Consider the following 19608-nt stretch of genomic DNA (forward strand, 5'->3'; position numbering starts at 1 on the left):
TCAATGCGTTCAATAAATAAAGCCTTCGGTAAATATTTCTTGTGGAATCCTTGACCTGAAATGTGTTTGGTAAATATAACATTTGTGTTTATATACTCCCAAGTTTATGTGGGTACAATTAAATAAAATGCTATAAACTAAAATATAGAAAAGGAAAACTGAACATACTTCTATGATGAAGCAACATAAATAGTATAAGAGCAAATAACTTGTGTTTTGCTTCTCTTTATGGGATGTATTATGGCAGATCCAGGCATGAAGAAACCTTTTGGGCAAAGGTTTTATCTTCCCTTTCTATCTCTGTTTCTGCCTAGAAAATGGTCTTTTTCCGACATTTCAGGAAATACATAATTGGCAGCTTTATTTGGGCATAAGAATACAAAGGAACTTCTAAGTATTAGACCTTTCTTGTAGCAAAGCTTACCTTACTGAAAAGAAGAGTATATACTCCATTAAAACTACAGAAGTCTAACTTGATTAGCAGTGATGAGATCAATAACTGATCATGAAAACTGAAATATACAAAAAATTCTAAAACTTAATTTTAACCCCTAGTATCTTTTTTTTTTTTTTTTTAACCATTCATCAAAACTGCTAGAAAATCCACAGTAACTAGTTGTGAATTTCTTTTTTTTTACTCTGGGAATGCCAATTTTAAGTTATATCACTGTAATGTATGGTTGTTTCTAATATTAATGTAGCTATCTATAAGCAGATTTTTTTCCATTGACAACGTTACTTATTGGGATAGAATTTGAGACCTAAAAGCATTATGTCCCATTTAATATGAAACAAGTTTGTAAGATCATATAAGCTATGTAACATATTAAGCTGATGTTAACATGTTGTAATTATCAAGTATAATGTCAGCACTGCTTTACAGAGAAGATAGAAATTTCTGTCTAACCCTCAGTGGTAGTATTTATCCAGTAATCAGTGATTTTCTTATATTTGTTTTCACTATTGCTCCATTACCCCCACTTTCTATAGAGTAAGGACTTCCATGGCCATTTGATTGGCTTTTCTTGGAAAAATATTTTTTTTATTGCTTAAATAACGATCCTTCCCTATTTTGAGACTAGCAGGTATCCTTCAGCAGTTGTGACGGTTAGTTATTTTCCGTATGAACTAAGCCAAGGAAAACTCAGGTTCAAAAGAAGTTGCACCTTTACCCTTAGAAATTATCTTCCTAAAAAATCAATGAAGATTTATTTATTGCATACTTACTGTGTTAGCGTCATTGTGTGAGATTATTACAGCTTCTGATGGACAGTGTGTTGGTGCTATTCTGTAGTTCTGAAGTTAAAACTATAGAATTTTTATGTTTTGTTGGAATATTTTGCTTATAACATATTTGTCCTAGTCTTAAAACGTAACAGTAGAAATATGGTCTAGATCCTCAAGAAATTTAGGATATATTTATAAAGGTAACAACATATATGAAATGATGGAAAACCATACATAACAGATTATTTCAAACCACTAAAGTGTGTAGGCCAGATATCATGTCTTGTGTATTCAGACAAAATCGAGATAGACTAGAGTAGGTTGAAAACTTTTAAACCCCAGAAATATAGCTTTGAAGAAAATGTAAGTAGCCTATATTTAGTTCCTTTAAAGCCGTTTTTGTCTCTAGTTTATGAATAAAGCTCTGAATTAAGACCAGAATGGAACCATTCCACATAGAGCATCCCTGGAGCGTTTAGTTTAGCCTTAGGTCATCCCTAATCAGACAAAGGTAGGCTCACTTCAGCCCATGGATTTGACCTGATAAAGCTGAAAAGCTTCCTGGAAGTGGGACTGATTCCCCTGGGCCAGCTTCAGCCTCAAGGCCAAATCCTGGTGCTGAGTAGTATAAAGTGACTTAAGTAAATGGTGTTCACTTTCAAAACATGTTTTTTTTTTATATTGAAGTCTTATCAAACAATACAAGTAGAGTTACTCATGAATACACATCCCACTTTGTAATTGAATTATTCAATAACTAACTTTTTCCAGAATAGTTCATCTTAACATCATTTTAGGTTTTAAAATCTCCTTCCTGAAATAGTAAATGAAAATTGATAATGAAGAAAATTGGATTTACAGATTTTACGAGAATCAGTTGCCTTCTTAGTAGAACTACATACCGTTTCTAATATTTTAGTTGTGCCATTTATTTTTAAATTGAGAGAAACTGTTGAAATGCAATTTTGAACCATTTTTTTAAATGATATTCTTGCAAATATTTTTCTCAGAGACCGGCATGGCAATGATGCTCCTGTCAGAGAGCACGCTGAAGAGAAAACTGAAAATGAAGGGAAGACATCACAGGAAGCCAGAGGTAGCCATATTGTTCTCCTGTTATCGATAGGTTTACTATTAATCCTCAGTAATGAAAAACTTTGCTGGGATACAGCAGTCACGTTTAGATTAAAGACACAGTACATTTTGGTTTATCCATTACAGCAGACGATAAGATTTATTGTCCAGGATAAATATGTAATTCATAATGATACAGATTCAGCTGTAGCCTGTATTACACACATAGCTACATAATAGTCCGTAGAAAGTTTGGTAAGACATTCTATTTGATCTTATCACCTGTTTTCATATATTTGGAGATTCCTTAGGTATTGAAATCCAGATCGAATTAATTTGGTCTTAATCTAATACCTCAAAAATGAAAAAAATTGCTAGAACACGTTTAAAGTTGTATTAGAGAAATTAATTTTTCTTACATCTTTGTTTTGAAAAGACATTACAGTGATTTAATTAAGCAATGAAATCGTAATGACTGTTAGTCATAATATAGACTGCATTTATAATTCACACATAACTATATAATTATTATTTTTTACAGGAAAATGACAGCATAATTATGTTTTTAATGACTATCCCTGGGGATATTGCTTTTCATGTGCATATTTTATGTTTGTGTCAAGTATATAGGCCTCGAGAATGGGGCCTAGTGACTCTGCCTATAATGACCTATTTCATAAGTGATGTGTTGATTCCTGTATCTAATTTTATTAGAGCAGTAACTTATAATCAGTTTAAAAGTTACATTCTCTGCTGTCTTCAGCATGTTCCTTGGTGTTTAATGTAGCATTGTGTAGTGGTTAAGAGTACATGATCTAGAGCTACGCTACCTGGGTTTGAATCCTGGCGTGACACCTGTTGACTTGTAACTCGGCACACATCACTGAATACCTCTCAATGCTTCTGTTTTCCTGATTTATCCAGGAGGACGATGTTGGTAACTCACTGATAATGTTGAAATGGGGATTAAGTGAGGTCACATTTATAGCTTGCTTAGAACAGTGCCTGGCACATAGTAAGTGCTTTGAAGTATTTGATACTTTAAAATGTTTCTGTTCACTTAAAAAGGAAGAAAACTACTTTATTAAGGTTTTGTCATCAGGGTTATGTTTGGTTTTTAGACAAAGGCTTCATCCTTCCTTTGTGAATGGTGGTTTAGTGGAGAGGTCAAGCACCTTTGTTTGTTTGTATCTCATCTCCACCACTTACTAGCTGTAAGGCTGGTTGTGGGCAAACCTCTCTGTGCCTTAGTTTCCACCTGTGCAAAAGAGACTTAGTTATAATATCTGCATCACTGGATTATTGTGATGATTAAATGAGTTAGTGGCTGGAGCATTGGCTAGTAGTAGTAGTATTGTGGAATAAATATCTATCGCCTGAAATAATCTGACACTTTGAAATTCAAATAGATTCATGATAAAGTCTTCTATACTCAAAACTTTCTGAGGGAGTGATAATTTGATAACATCTCTTTTTTCCTAATTTAGTAGTTTGTCTGACTTTATTTGCTGAGTCAATTTTGATAATTTTTTTCTGAAAATCATCTAGAATCATCAGGTTTATTAACATATGATATGCATGCTATTCTTTTTTATAGTTTTGTCTTTCCTAATATGTATTTTTTTCAATTTTTCTTGATTTGAATTGCCTGAAATTTTCAGTTTTATTATTCGTTTCAAAGAAACAAACACTTGGATTCATATATAACTCTTAAGTTTGTGCTTTTCCAAGTCATTTAATCTTATTGTTTTTCTTATATATGCGTATTGAACTATATGCATATAGTTCTATATGCATATTTTATTGTCTTATTTTTTTAGTGAAAGAGAGCTTCATAAAATAAGTTGTTTTGAGAATTTTTGCACATATGTGATTGACTTATAATTTTCTTCTTTAATGTCTCATCCAGCTTTAAAAAAACCAGCTTTAGCCTCCTAAAATGAATTTAATAATTCAGATTTTTTTTTTAAAACATTTGGTATGACGATTTCATAAAACTAATTTTATCTGTAGTGAAATGTTATGATTGTTGGGTTTCATTTCTCGTATTTCTTAGCTTTAGATTTCCTTTACCTTTTTGAAATTCTTGTTTCTAGACTCATTTGTACAGGAGAGATTTAGATTTCTTCTCAACTTTCTCAACTTCTCATTTAGTAATTTAGTAGTTGATTGGTTCCTATCACTTGAACCCCAGGACCTTCAGTCCCAAACCTGGTCTTACAGTGGTATCTGAAGGCTCCTATTTCTTGGTAATATTGAAGACACCTCAGATCACAGTCAGCAGATGGCCGTGTTCAATTTTTTCAGTCCCCTGCCTCTAACTCACAGGTTTTTTTTGGAGCTGTGACTTACGATCTTTTAATTGGCTTCTCTAGAAACAGATTGTAAGAGTGTTACATGCAGGAGGTTTGTTGGTGATTGCTCTTGGGAACAACATCGATAAAGGAGTGAGAGAAGCAGGATTAGGCAGAATGAGAAAGAGCTGTGATGTAGTTACCACAGAGGCCTCTGTCTATCCCAGGAGAGGCTCTGGAAGACTCTTCAGAGTTGTCCTGAATGGGGCAAGGGGGTCAGGCCTTTGTACTTCTGCATGGACCAGTTCTGGGATGTGGGCTGTGAGAGGAATATGTCCTTGTGCAAGGAAGGTCCTTTTGGCTTAGGACAGTTCTGAAGAGGAAGACAGTTCTGAGCCGTCAGGCAACACCAGGTAGAGAATGAACGTCTCGGTCCTGAAGGGCGATTTGGGTAACACACCATAATACCTACTACATCCAACTGGTTGGTGGTTCACTGATTTTCCTTTAAAGAAAGTAAAACAAACCAAAACATACTTTCACATATGTGGGATTCTCAAGCCAAAACCAACCCGTCGCCGCCAATTCCAACTCACAGTGAGCCTAGGCCAGCCCAGTTCACCCCGTTCTTTTGGTTTTGAATCATGAGGCTGACCCCTAAGTTTAACCTTCTTTCATTAGTTTTGCCCAGAATGTAATGAGCCTTCTTGGTTTTTTAAACTGAGGTTATTTTTAAAGCCAGAGAGCTTCTTTCACTGACAGTTTTGATTATGTGCTACATTTGTTCTATTTCTTGATTGCTAATAATTATTAGAGACAAGGGATGATATTCAAAATATTTGACCACTGGCTTGGCAGCAAACGTGGCACAGGACATCTAGAACAAAAACTGGACATTAGTGTTGGTGCAGGGTCCACCCCCTTCTGTATCAGGAATTAGCCTTAGTTGCTAAATAGGTGACTGTTACCAACCAGTATGGTAGTCTTTAAATATTTTAACAACTTGTATATTTTTTGATGTTCTAGACATATTTCTCCAGTTGAAAAATCTTACTCAGCCTTTTGCTCTGTAAGCCTACTATTTGCTGCCTTGACTATGGCTTGTAATTCCACAGTGTTTTCTATTTTCCTGTAATCTCTTACACTGGCTTACTGTCTTTTCAGAGCTTCTTTTTTTTTTTTTTTTAAATGGAGATCGTGTCCCCTTGTGCCTTACTAAAATTTTGAGGCTCTTTCTATTAATAAATCAATGTTCTTCTTCCATTATTTTGCCGAATTTTTTTATTAGAGGCAATTATTTTCTATGTTATCATTTTCAAATCTAGATAAATTTACCCAGGCCTTTTGTGAAGAACATTCAGATGACCCTTTATCTCTCTTACTTGAACGCTGACAGAATTCCTCTGTCAGACTCCACTCGGGGCCCACTTTCTTAAGCTAAATGTGTGTGTTCACCAATGTCCATCCCCAATTCCATTCCCCTTGTGGCAGCAGCAGCCCAGATCAACCCTGGCTGGGGGATGGTTCAGGGAACTGGAGAGAAAGCATCGTTCAATGTGAGGAATATTTTGCTAAAAGGATTTAAGGCTCAGTGGAGCCTTGGTGACGCAGTGGTTAAGAGCTCGGCTGCTAACCAAAAGATCAGCAGTTTGAATCCATCAGCCGCTTCTTGGAAACCCTATGGGGCAGTTCTCCTTTGTCTTATAGTTGTTGTTAGATGCCCTCAAGTTGGTTCCAACTCATAGTTACCCTGTGTACAACAGAACAAAACACTGCCCGTTCCCACGCCATCCTCATAGTCATTGTTATGAGCCCATTGTTGAAGCCACCGTCTCAGTCCATCTTGTTGAGGGTCTTCCTCTTTTTCGCTGACCCTCTACTTTACCAAGCATGATGTCCTTCTCCAGGGACTGGTTCCTCCTGATGTTATTTATTGTCCAGCTTCTGTCCTATAGGGTCCTATGATGCGGAATCAACTCAATGGCAGCGGGTTTTAGGCTCGTGATAACTATTTTATTTGGAGTCTTGGAGCAAGTTGATTAAAATATATATATATATAGTCCCCGCCCCAAAAAAAAGATCTTCCTTCATGTTTCTTCAGTTCAGTTTCATTTCGATCTTATTCTTCAAATTTAGCATAAAAAGTCTCCATTTCATTTTTTTTTCTAGTGAAGCATTCTGATCTTTATGGCTCCTGTACATGGCTAAAGGACCTTCAGTGTCTCAGCTCTGTCTGTCTCTTCATACATATATACATGTTTCACTAAAAATAAATTTAAAGGAAAAATTAGTGATTATTTGATTATTAGTCCAAGTAGATTGATTTGTCAATAAATGTAGTGAATATTATTCTTTTTCTCTGCATTGTACTCTTTCTACTTGGACGCATTATAAGGTTTCTCTTAATTTTTGTCCTGCTACTTTTGAGAATGACAACTATAATTCTAAAAATTGAAATCTGTCTATTGTTGGATCAAGAATCAGGAAAAAAAAAATTTTTCCCACTATATATTAATTTTAGTCATTCTGTGTCAGCCTAAAGCACATTTATCCACATTTGCTTAAGCATTTCTACCGAATTCATTTACAGTCTAAGTAAACTAGAATAAAAACATTTTTTGAAGAGAGAAAAAAATACCACAAAAAGACATTGCATTTTATTCAGGCATGGGAGGCATTCATCTATAGACATACCTGCCTAAAACCTATCTCAATTAAAGAATTTCAGTATCTCAGTTACTTTTGTTGAGAACGCTCCTTTTTCCCTCTTCCTCCTTCCTTTGTTCCTCAGATTACACTAGAAGCATGTATATTCTTGATGTTTCAAAAACAAGTCATACAATTTTTAGGCAGATATAAAGTGTCTAAATGGTAATATGTTACCTTTTCAAATATTAGTGAGCACTAGACCTAGAAATCAGTCCAGTTCCGTGTCCAGCACAGAACTGAATAGAACTGAAGAAGTGCAGACATACAAAACCTGAAACCAAATGGGGCAGATGAAGAACAGTTTGACAGTATACCTTTAGTAAAGTTTCATTTGAGGAAGCTTCACAAAATATAGACTTCTCCTTTAAAAAGTAATACTTTTCATGCAGGTGGATAATTTGAAGGGAATGCCAGAACCATGGCCCTAGTAAAATGATAGTGCCAGAAATGTCCGCCAGAACAAAGGGCTGTGTTTTGTGAAGCATGTTGTACACATTCAAACCTATTCTTCCTTACCCTTGGCACTGAGCTACTTGAGACAAAGTTGATTTGCCTTTATTTTAGTCTATATCACATTGAAATAAAAACTTGGAGTCATTTTTCTGTGCAATTCAAGGAAGCAAATATGAATGAAGTGGCTTTCTTTTATCCTTTTTGGATTGGAATCATACCTAACATGCTGTTTTGTTTCTGGGATGGCACATTTCTGTGGGTGTTACACACTACAATTGCCCCATTTCTCAGATAATAACTCTAGGCCTCCAGAATATCTGTCAGCCCAGAGAATCAGCAAAAAAAAAAAAAAAAAAAGGTGAGTCTTAAAGTGAAGGATACAATGTTGAGTTTTAGAATATGACTCATGTGTGTGTGTATGTGTGTTTGGACTTATTTATAGCATTAGGTTCAAAGACATGCAAAAACTGCCACATATATCGGAGCTTTGGGATTTTTTACTTAGTCATTTTTAGTCATCTCTCTGGTATTTTTCAAAGGAAAATGTAGGACCATTAGAAATGAATTGTGAATAATGTAACATTTAGTAGAAAATAGAATGAGGCTACAGTTGCAGTGAACAGTGAAAGTATAAACAGAATAATGTGTATCACTTTGGAAAAGATTGACATTTATTATGTGACAAGCAATCAGAATACAAATCATGAAGTAAGCTCTACTATTTTATTCTGTTGTGGAATTGGAAATTAGACCATCTGATGAAAGATTTATAAATACAAAGTATTTCAAGTAATTGCTGAATTCTTGGGGATATCTGAGATTAAGGGAATGTTTTTAATTTACTGTATGTTTATGCTAAACAAAAATAAACTGTGGGCAATTTAAAAAGAATAAAAAACTGTACTAGTTTATAATACTTGGCTCATAATAGATATTCAGTAAAATATGATGAGGATTTAAAACCTTAAAACCAATTATATGATATTGGCCGAATGAAATAAGGAAAAAGGGACCATGATGGCTTTTTTTAAAATATTTGAAGAATTAAATGTTTCATGTGGAGCAATTACTAAAATTTTTCAATATGAGCTCAGTGAAGTAGAATTAGGACCAGTGGATGTTACCCTCCAGTAAGATAGATTTTGACCCAACACAGTGACTTTCTAACATTCGGAGCAATTCAAAATTTAAATTAGGCTATCTTAAGAGAGTTAAAACTGCAACAGAGAGTAGGAAATAAATATTTTTTTTAAAAAATACCACTTATGATGGCATCAGAAAACATCAGATACATAGGAATAAATTTATCAAAAGATATCAAGACCTCTACATGAAAATCACAAATCATTAATAGGAACTGTTAAAGAACACCCAAATAAATGGAGGGATATACATTGTTCATTGATTAGAAGACTGGATGTTTTAAAAATGTCATTTCTCACCAAATTGATCTATGTTATTTTTAGGGGCCATCAAGTCAATTTCAACTCATAGCAAGCCCATCTGACAGAGTAGAACTGCCCCATAGAATTTTCTAGACTGTGATCTTTATGGGAACAGATCACCAGATCTTTCTCCTGTAGAGCCGTTGGGTGGGTTTGAACCACCAAACTTTTGGTTAGCAGCCATGCACTCAGCCATCGAACCATCAAACCAAAAAACCAAACTCACATTGCCATTGAGTCGATTCCGACTCATAGCCACCCTATCACGGCTCCTTAAATTGATCTATAAAACCAAAAGCCAAATCTCTCGCCATCAAGTTGATTCCAACTCAGAGCAACCCTAGAGGACAGAGTAGAAGTGCCCTGTAGGGTTTCCAAGACTGTAATCTTTAAGGAAGGAGACTGCCACATCTTTCTCCCGCAGAGCATATGATGGATTTGAACCACTGACTTTTCCGCTAGCAGCCGAGCACTTAACCACTGTGCCACCATGGCTCCCAAATTGATTCATACCCATAGCCTTTGAGCCTATTCTGATTCATGGCCACACTATATAGTCCTTGGTAATCCCAGTCTAAATCCTATCGTATTTTTTTTTAATAAGCTGATTCATAAATATATATGGAAATGCAAAGCAATAAGAATGGCCAGAGCAACCACAACCTCGAGCACAGCCATCTGTACGTATACAACATGACAGGCTCTGGAAACACACCACATTTATATTAATGATAAAGCTGTCAATGCGTTATGGTAGGAAATAGTGATCTTTTCCATAAACCATTTTGGGAAATTAGAAATCCATGTGGAAAAAAATGAATATTGATCCTTACCTCATACCATACACAAAAATAAATTTCAGATAATTGTAGATATATGAAAGGTAAGACATAGTGGGTTTTTTGTTGTTTTTTTTTTTTTTTAAGAAAAACAGAGGAGACTATCTTTATGACTTTGGGATAAGCAAAGATTTCAATAGACATGTAATGTCAATGTATTTTGCACATCGTAGGAATTCATTGAGCTGTACACTTAGGATTTACACACTTTTATGTAAATCTTATTCTTCAGTTTAAAAACACCTTTAAAAAATCCTTAGTGGTAGGTACAGAAGCCTAAATTAGGTAAACATTTGGCAAGAATTTGTGCTGGAATAGAAATATCACTGTAGCTGGGCTGGTGTATAAGGGGAGAGAAAACGGGGAGGTGCCTTCCTCTGAGGTGCTTTGAGTATTTCCACAAAGATTTCTGTTCTGAATAATATTAAGGGGTAATTATTGACAGACTTTAAGTCAGGCCTCACAGACATCAGTCATTCACTAGCAGATGGCTATTCTAAGAGCACAGCAATAAAACTAGGTTTGGATTAAGAAGATCTAGCACATAAATAGAATGTTTTGTAGTTTTAATGTTTTTCTGTATGAACAAAGGATGACAAAAATGTTTGCTTTTTCAGTCTACAAATACAGTGCATTCTCGATCCAAATACCAACATCATTCTTTAAAGAGATGGAAAAACTAATCATTAAGTCTATATAGAAAGGGAAGAGGCCCCAAATAAGTAAAGCACTATTGAAGAAGAATAAAATAGGAGGGCTCACACTACCTGACCTTAGAACCTGCTATACAGCTACGGTAGTCCAAACAGCCAGGTACTGGTACAGCAATATTGACCAATGGAACAGAATTGAGGAACCAGGTGTAAGTCCATCCACCTGTGGTCACTTGATCTTTGACAAGGGCCCAAACCCCATCAAATGGGGGAAAGACAGTCTTTTTAACAAATGATGCTGGCAAAACTGGATATCCGTCTGCAAAAAAAAGGAAACAGGACCCATACCTCGCATCACACACAAAAACTAACTCAAAATGGATCAGAGACCTAAATATAAAGCCAAAAACTATAAAGATCATAGAAGAAAAAATAAGATCAATGCTAGAGGCCCTAATACATGAATACAAATAACAGAATACAAACCATAACTAACAACACACAAACTCCAGAAGGTAAGCTATATCACTGGGGCTGTCTAAAAATTAGACGTTTATGCTCATCAAAAGACCACCAAATGAGTAAAAAGAGAACCTACAGATTGGGGGGAAAAAAATTGACTATGACAAATTTGACATAAAATCTATAAGAAAATCCAACACTTTTACAACAAAAACACAATCCACTGAAAAAATGGGCAAAGGCTATGAACAGAGACTTCACTGAAGAAGACATTTAAATGTCTAACACACGAGCAAATGGTCAAGATCACTAGCCATTAGAGAAATGTACATCAAAACCACAATGAGGTACCATCTCACCCTGACCCTACTGAAACGAATCAAAAAAACAGAAAATAACAAATGTTCAAGATGCTGTGGGGAGATTGGAACTCTTAAGCACTGCTGGTGGGAATGAAAATGGTACAAGCATTTTGGAAAATGATACAGCGCTTCCTTAGAAAGCTAGAAATAAAAATACCATACGATCCAGCAACCCCACTCCTAGGAATATATCCTAGAGAAATAAGAGCCATCACACGAATGGACATATGCATACCCATGTTCATTGCAGCATTGTTCACAATAGCAAAAAGATGGAAACAACCCAGATGATGGATAAACAAACTATGATACAGACACATAATGGACTACTACACAATGATTAAGAACAGCGATGAATCTGCAAAGCATCTCACAACATGGTTGAATCTGGAAGGTATTATGCTGAGTGAAATAAGTCAATCACAAAAGGACAAATATTGTATGAGAGTACTACTATAAAAACTCATGAAGGGTATACACACAGAAAGAAACAACCTTTGATGGTTACAGGAGAGGGGTGGGGAAGGAAAAACACTAAATAGATGATAGATTAAGTGGAAACTTTGGTGAAGGGTAAGACAGTACACAATACTGGGGAAGCCTGCACAACTTGTGCAAGCAAGGTCATGGAAGGCTCCATAGACACATCCAAACTCCCTGAGGGACCATATTACAGGGCTGTGGGGACCATGGTCTCTGGGAACATCTAACTCAATTGGCATAACATAGTTCATAAAGAAAATTTTCTACATCCTAGTTCGGTGAGTAGTGTCTTGGGTCTTAAAGAGAGTGGCCATCTATGATACTCCACTGGTCTCACCACTTTGGGAGCAGGGGAGAATGAAGAAAACCAAAGACCCAAGGGAAAGGTTATCCAAAGGGCTAGTGGGCCACAAGTACTACAGCCTCCACCAGACTGAGTCCAGCACAACTATATGGTACGTGACTACCACCACTAACTGCTCTGACAGGGATCACAATAGAGGGTCCTAGACAGAACTGGAGAACGATGTAGAACAAAATTCTAACTTATCAAAAAAGAAAAAAAAGACCAGACTTATTGGTCTGCCAGAGACTAGAGAAACTCCAAGAGCATGGTCCCCCAATCACCCTTTTAGCTCAGTAATGAAGTCACTCCTGAGGTTCACCCTTCAGCCAAAGATTAGACAGCCCCATAAAACAAGATTAAATGCGCACACCAGCTCAGGGGCCAGGGCAAGAAGGCAGGAGGGGACAGGAAAGCTGGTAATAGGGAACCCAAGGTCAAGAAGGAAGGAGAGTGTTGACATGTAGTGGGGTTGGCAACGAATGTGGTAAAACAATATGTGTACTAATTGATAATGAGAAGCTAGTTCTGTAAACCATCATCCAAAGTATAATTTAAAAAAAAAAAAAATCACCTGGACTAAACCACGTTCTATCCTGAGCCTGGCTCCTTTTCCATCTAGATACTAAAGCACTATCTTAAAAATATAATATTTCACTTTTGGACCTGACATTGGGTCTCCTTGAACTGTTAAGCACTGAAAAATAAATAACAGAGCCTCTCAAAAAAAAAAAATTTTTTTTGCTTCTGTGCCATTTTCATTTATTGAAATAATTTCATATACTTTCAAAAATGTCTGTTTAAGAAATCAATACAATTAGTAAATAGAAATTGAAAGAACAAACCAGGGCTGAGAAAAAAGGGGAAAACAATTATAATAACTGTAATGGTAAATAGCTACTGGACTTGTTTCATTTTTTTGTTACTAAAACTGAGGTAGATTTCTTTCCTGAAGTATTAAAAAGGCAACATTGAACAACATACTGAAACATGGCTTCAGTAATGGGTGAGGTAGCAAACACATGAGTTGAATGTATGAGTTGTCCTTAACAGTGACCTTTATTCGTAAAGGCAGAGAAGGGTATAATCCATGAACATCATGCTGAAAGGAGTCAGTGCTGTAACTACCCTCAACAAAAAGCAAATCTCACTATTTTGAAAGCTTCATGACATTTGAAGCCTTTGTTGCTGCTTTTCAGACAGTGATTTCCCATTCGTTTCAATCGAAGGTACCCGGGAAGAACCTGCTGTACAACAGGCACAGCGTCGGTCAGCTGTCTTTCTTTCCTTTAAGTCCCCAATTCCATGTCTGCCCTTGCGCTGGGAGCAGCAAAGCAAACTTCTTCCAACTGTAGCTGGAATCCCTGCAAGTAAAGTCTCCAAGTGGAGCACAGATGAGGTATGTTCCACTTTCTTTCTAAGAAAAAAACAGGAGACCTGGGTTCACGAGTGGGCATGTTGAATGTGTGCCAGGGTTTAGTCTTTTATTGCATGGGAAGAGGTCATGCTGAAAGGAACTACTAAAACATATGGGTTAAACACTTTGAACTTGTATCATTCAGATTCTGACTTTTGTTTTTTTTTTTTAACCTGAGTATTTTGATATGATTTTTGACAGGTGTCAGAATTCATACAAAGCTTACCTGGGTGTGAAGAACATGGAAAGGTATTTAAAGATGAAGTAAGTGTTCTGCTAAATTGCAGTATGTTACTCTAAAGGATCGAGTACTGAAACACAGTGGATGGTGAAATGGATTGGCAGAGGTGGAAGGAGCTAGGTTATATGGAAATTGACAAACTGATATTTAAATGTCTAACAAGCAGCCTTAATCAGTTTTATAAAAATGTCTTTGAGTAAGATGAAATACTAAGAAAATGTTCATAAGTACTATTTTATGATGCCCCATACTGGACTCATTATAAAAAATCAAAACGTAATAGCATTCATTTATATACTTTATAGCACATAAACCAAAGAAAGAAATGAGCAATATTTTGTTTTTTAATAAAGTGAAATAGTTCCCATTATTTTATGTTTACACATCATGTTTACATCAAACTGTGTTTGGTGCTTTAGATAATATTACCATTATTGCTTTAAAAAAAATCCCTTTGATCTTTTGTATCTCTCAGTCAAGTTTTTAATACTTGATGTTAGTTGCAGGCTGCTTTAGAAAAATTATTTTCTATGACCTGTCCAATATTTCTGTGTAATGGATAATTGCTAGTGATACCATTTATATCGTGCATTAGAATAAAAAAGAATTTGACTTCTAATTATACTTCTAATTATAACTATCCTATCTCTTTTTACTGGAGACCTTTAAGAATAAGGCACTCACCTGTCATCTCCAAGCAGAGAAGTCAGTTGTCACTTGGATCTTGGCTCTGTAGCACTGTCAGAAGGCAGAAAGTAGACTAATCTCAGAGGCTTCTTCCAACATCTACTGTCTGCAGTTGTAGATGCATACACCTTGTTTGCCCCATGTTTAAGCCTTGACTGCTAGAACAGCAAACTTTTGATTGAGAACACAGCAAGCGTGCAAGGACAGCTAAGAACCCAGCCACTGGTAGGCTCTGCCGTTGTATGAGGAGACGCCATAATACTTTCGTTCTCTGCCTCTTACAATGCACATGAATCTGATACTAGTCATCATCTTTCTGACCGAAGTTCCTATCTCAGAACTGTTATACTGCTCTTCAGTTGGCAGTATTTATATTTTGACTTTCTTCCGCCAACTCCTAAGCCATAAATGCCTTTGGGAACCACTCCCAGTTAAATTTTGATTCCTGAACAAACTCAGGTACACAAAGGAGCCTATTGCTCTTCCTTTGAAAGAGACATGTAGCCATTATCTTTGTAAAACTATAAGGATTTTTGAAAATAAAATTATAGTGCACCTATTTTATAAATTTCTATTTTTGGTTCTGTTATTACATAGACAGTCCGTGTAGGTTCATGTTCCTATTTAATGTAAATAAGATTCAGGTTCAAATTCAAAACAGTATGTTATTTGTGTGGATAATTCTTTCTTCATGGCATATTACCTTGGGAGATGCTCCCCAAGCACCAAATCTTCTTAAAGCCAAAATCCTTCTGCGAGGAGTGTGACAGCCAACTTGTCTGTCTACGTGTGTCATTCGTGTATTCATTCATTCCCTTATTCATCCTGTGAACATGTGTTGTGTTCCTACCGTGTGTACGTTAGTTCCTCTGTTTACGCTCTGGAAAAGAATGATTCAAAGATAATAAAACACGATCTTTGCTCTCAATTGCCTCACAAGATCAGCAGGCATTGGTTTTGAGTCCTGGAAGTGAACCATAATACAAATCTAACTAAATTCTTATAAGTCACTTCTAAAAGGTAAATTATTAATAAAACGATGGGCTGTTACTGAGTTCTCCCTCTCTTACACACACTCAAATGTAATCTGTTCAAAGTCCTCTTGGATGTTTTTTCAAAACATATAGGGATTCTGATATATTTCTTCACCCCTAATGCCTCCATCCTGGTCCGAGCTACTATCAGTCTCCCACTTGGGTGGAATAAGCTCCTAAGTGATCTCAGAAGATGGTTTCCTACAGTAAATGTGTGTGGGGTTTTAGTCACCTTGCTTCTGTGTTTGTTGCTTTACAGTCTAGTCCCAACACAGACAGGTGAACCTGCTAAAACATAAGTCAAATCATGTCACTCCTCTCTTCAGATATTTCTAGTAGCTTTTTATCTCGATTAGAGTAAAAGCCAAAGTCCTTACAAATGCCTGCAAGACCCTACAATCTGACATCTGTTACCCCTCTCACCTGGTGACCTCTTTCTGCTCTGCCCCTTACTTATGCTGTCCTGGCCACACTGGCCTCCTTGCTGTTCCTCAGAATTGCCGGACATGCTATGGCTCTTTCTTCTCCCTGGGATGCTGTTTCTCCACTTGTTCACATGGCTTGCGCCTTCTGCTCAGATGACACCTTCTCAACAAGGCCTGCCCTGATCATCCAACTTGAAATTGTCACCTGCTGCCACACACATCCCTGCCCCTGGTTGCTAGTCCAGCAGTCTCCCCAACCAGCCGTTTTTTCATAGCTCTAATCACCTTCTAACTTTCTCATTTATTTGCATATTTAATATGTTTATTGCTTAGAGTCTGTCTCCCACTACTGGAGTGTGAACTCCACAAAGAGTGTTTTTCATTTTTGTTCTTAATCTGTTTTGTTCTCTGCTGCATGCCCAGGCCCTAGACTGTCAGAACATAGTAGATGATTAATGAGATTTTGTTGAGTGAATCTGTCATGTGAAACTCTTGCACAGAATCAGGGGAAGACTCTGTGGCTGTTGTAAGACTTCAGGAGGACCAAGGGTTGTAATTAAGAATCAGTTTTTGTAGTGAGCTCCCAAATGTTGACATTCTCATTAATGACTTAAAAGACTTCTGTCAGACTGTCCGTTCTGCTGAGTGAAGTGTTGATAGATCTGCCTCTCTGCCTGGCCTCGTTTTATCAGCGAGCTGTAATCGCAAAAGCAAATGAGACCAGAGCAAATATTTCCAAAAAACAGTGGTACATTTCTCATATTGTCACTTAACTCGTGTTACACTTGAAAACTAGGATTGAAATGTCTTAAGAGTGTGATTTTTTTTGTGCAAAGTATAAAACTGAAAAAGAAGGAATTTTCTTTTTAATTGTTAGCACGTGGCTAGTGTTTACCTGAATTCTTTTATGTCCACAAACATTTGTGTACCTTTTCTCTAATATATAAACTTCCCATGACGTGAACTGGATTTGGGGCAACCCCAGATTTTTCCATATTGTGCAACCATCTTGACTCAACACCTGAGTCAGAGTAATCACAAAAAGGTATGGGCACTTTGCATTTTCCTGTTGGCAGAGTTTTCAAATGAGTGAGTTTTTATTTTGCTCCCAGTTCACAGTTGTGATGTTATAGGTAAAAAAAAGATGAATGTATCAGGAAAAGTTCCCCAGTCAACCCTTGTGTGTGACATTTTAGGGCTGCTATGTAGAAGACAGCTGATAATTTAACTTTGAGCATTTCCCTGAACACTGCATCACATTAATCCAGATTCTTTTCTTTTCCCTCCATTTTAGCAAATTGATGGAGAAGCATTTCTGCTGATGACCCAAACGGACATTGTTAAAATTATGAGCATTAAGCTGGGCCCTGCTCTCAAAATTTTCAATTCTATTCTGATGTTCAAAGCTGCAGAGAAGAACTCTCACAACGAACTCTGAAGGCAGTGAATTCTGTACACCATCAGCTTTCCGCATTAAAGCTTATGTTTATTCAAAGCACAAGGATGGTTGTAACTCTTAAGTGAGAAATCTCCACAACCCAAAAGAGCAAGGCTTACCGGATTATTTATATTTCTCAAGAGACAATATATGAATTTTTCTGAAAATGCTTGAGCTTTTAAGCAAGTACTGTCTAACAACAGTCATCTTTTTGGTTCTGTTCACTGAGCTAAATTAATCTTTGTAAATCTTTTTGAGGCTGGGGGTTGGGGGAAAGGGGAGCCTTCATTAATTATTTATGGTAAAGGGGGGCAGAATAAGAAATTTTGGCATTTTGTAAACATTGTCGAATTCTCTTTCATGTACACCGTTTTCCTTTTCAATACTTGCAGGAACCTTTTTATATAATCAAAATTCATCTTAAACCAAATTAGTCAAAACCTGGCTAAGTTGAGGCAGTTGGGACTGTTCTCTGTATTGTTAATTTTGTGCCATATTTTGAATTGCAGCATTATGCTAAGTGTAACTTTGCAAGTCATGATATTGCCTAACTGCTTATAATAATTTGTTGGAGCTGAATAGTTGTAAAAATTACTTTTCTTGGAATCAGTGTTCTTTCTTCTGCACGAATTATGAAATGTTAAGCAAATTACTTTTTCACCAGCATCTTTACTATAATTACCAAAAACATGTATATAAAAGAATGAAATTGAAAAATAAAGTATATAAACATAAATAAATTAGGTAATGTATTTGAATGGCATCACTCTCATACATCATGGTGCCCTGTGTGTTTACGAGAATCAGATGGTATCAAAGAAATATGCAGTTAGATTTGGGGCGGGGGGTTGTTTGTAAGGATCTTGAACTATTTATGAGATTATCTTGAGCTTTTCTCTAATTGTCATTGATGTAACTGCGGTGCTTTACGGAGATGAAAGGCTCGGTCTAGTCTTTACTAGTTCATAAAGAGCTGTCTCGGATCTCACAGTGTCCTCCAAACCCAAAGGCTTTCTTCAGGGTTGGCTAAAGAGAGAGTGTAGAGTGTATAGATTTTACTGAAAAGGCAAGGTGTGAGGGAGCAACACCCGTAGACAGAGATTCTAAATGCTCACAGATCAAGGAGGCAATTTCCCAAAGTGGCCATTCAAGTTCCCTCCATGTTGGAAGGGTTCCTTTTTCTGTAGAACACTTTGCCTCTATTTATAAAGCGTACAGATGCACTTTAAAATGAAAACCCTCAATTACCTAGTAACTGATAGCTGGTAGCGTTAGGTTTTGTTTTTGTTTGCAAGATTGCATTTGCAAGGAAAAGGTAAATTATTTCATCAGCCTTTTGATGTTATTTCTAATTCCAGGATTGGAAATTTACTCAAGGACTGTTTTAAAAAATAGAAAAGTAAGTTTGTAGCATGCTCTCAGAATTCTGGGCAGTTCCACCTCTCTCCTTAGTTGATATCAGTTTTTCAGATATAGAACTCCTTCCATATCCCCAAGTTCTGTAGTCCTGTCAGAAGGCTACTAACAGTCCTTTGCATTTGCCATAATTCCAGGTAAAACAGGGTCAGTGACATCTACAGTGTCCCATTCTTTTCTTTGCATGAATCTGTTTAATAAGTTTTTTTTTTCCTTTTTTACATTTTGTTCAGTATTTGTACATTCAAGTTGCACTTGTTATATCTGATATGAATGAAATAAAATCTTAATTGGAGATGCCTTTTTTACATCTGTATGATTTTTAAGAAAGCTTGTCACATAGGAGAGGCAGAACAAGAGCAGGAACGACACCGAGCATATGGGTACTAGATGGCTCTGTCATGCATCCGTAGGATTCAGAAATCATTTGTCAAACTATGTCCCACATGATATAAAAAATGACCAAAAAAAACCATTTTTAGGTCAAGTAGGATTCATACCCACTGGGGATTTTTCCATTGTAGTATAAAGTATATATTATAATGAAAGGCATTTTCAAAATCTTACTGAAAACATCCATTCATTCTAAGCACCAGGCTGTTACGT

At 36.4% G+C, this 19608-nt stretch overlaps 1 protein-coding gene across 8 annotated transcripts in view; it reads left to right on the top strand.

The window, feature by feature from the left end:
- The window catches only part of L3MBTL3 (L3MBTL histone methyl-lysine binding protein 3), a 124335-nt gene extending 105083 nt beyond the window's left edge, over positions 1–19252 (top strand). For all 8 annotated transcript variants that reach the window (XM_049900556.1, XM_049900565.1, XM_049900584.1 and 5 more), the window contains 4 exons: positions 2238–2323; positions 13574–13743; positions 13963–14025; positions 17443–19252. In XM_049900556.1, the coding sequence (XP_049756513.1) occupies positions 2238–2323; positions 13574–13743; positions 13963–14025; positions 17443–17586 (463 nt within the window). In that variant the 3' untranslated portion in view covers positions 17587–19252. The remainder of the gene's footprint in view (positions 1–2237; positions 2324–13573; positions 13744–13962; positions 14026–17442) is intronic.
- The last annotated feature ends 356 nt before the right edge of the window (positions 19253–19608 follow it).

The sequence above is a fragment of the Elephas maximus genome, chromosome 1 (assembly GCF_024166365.1).
Source record: "Elephas maximus indicus isolate mEleMax1 chromosome 1, mEleMax1 primary haplotype, whole genome shotgun sequence".
NCBI classification, from domain to species: domain Eukaryota; kingdom Metazoa; phylum Chordata; class Mammalia; order Proboscidea; family Elephantidae; genus Elephas; species Elephas maximus.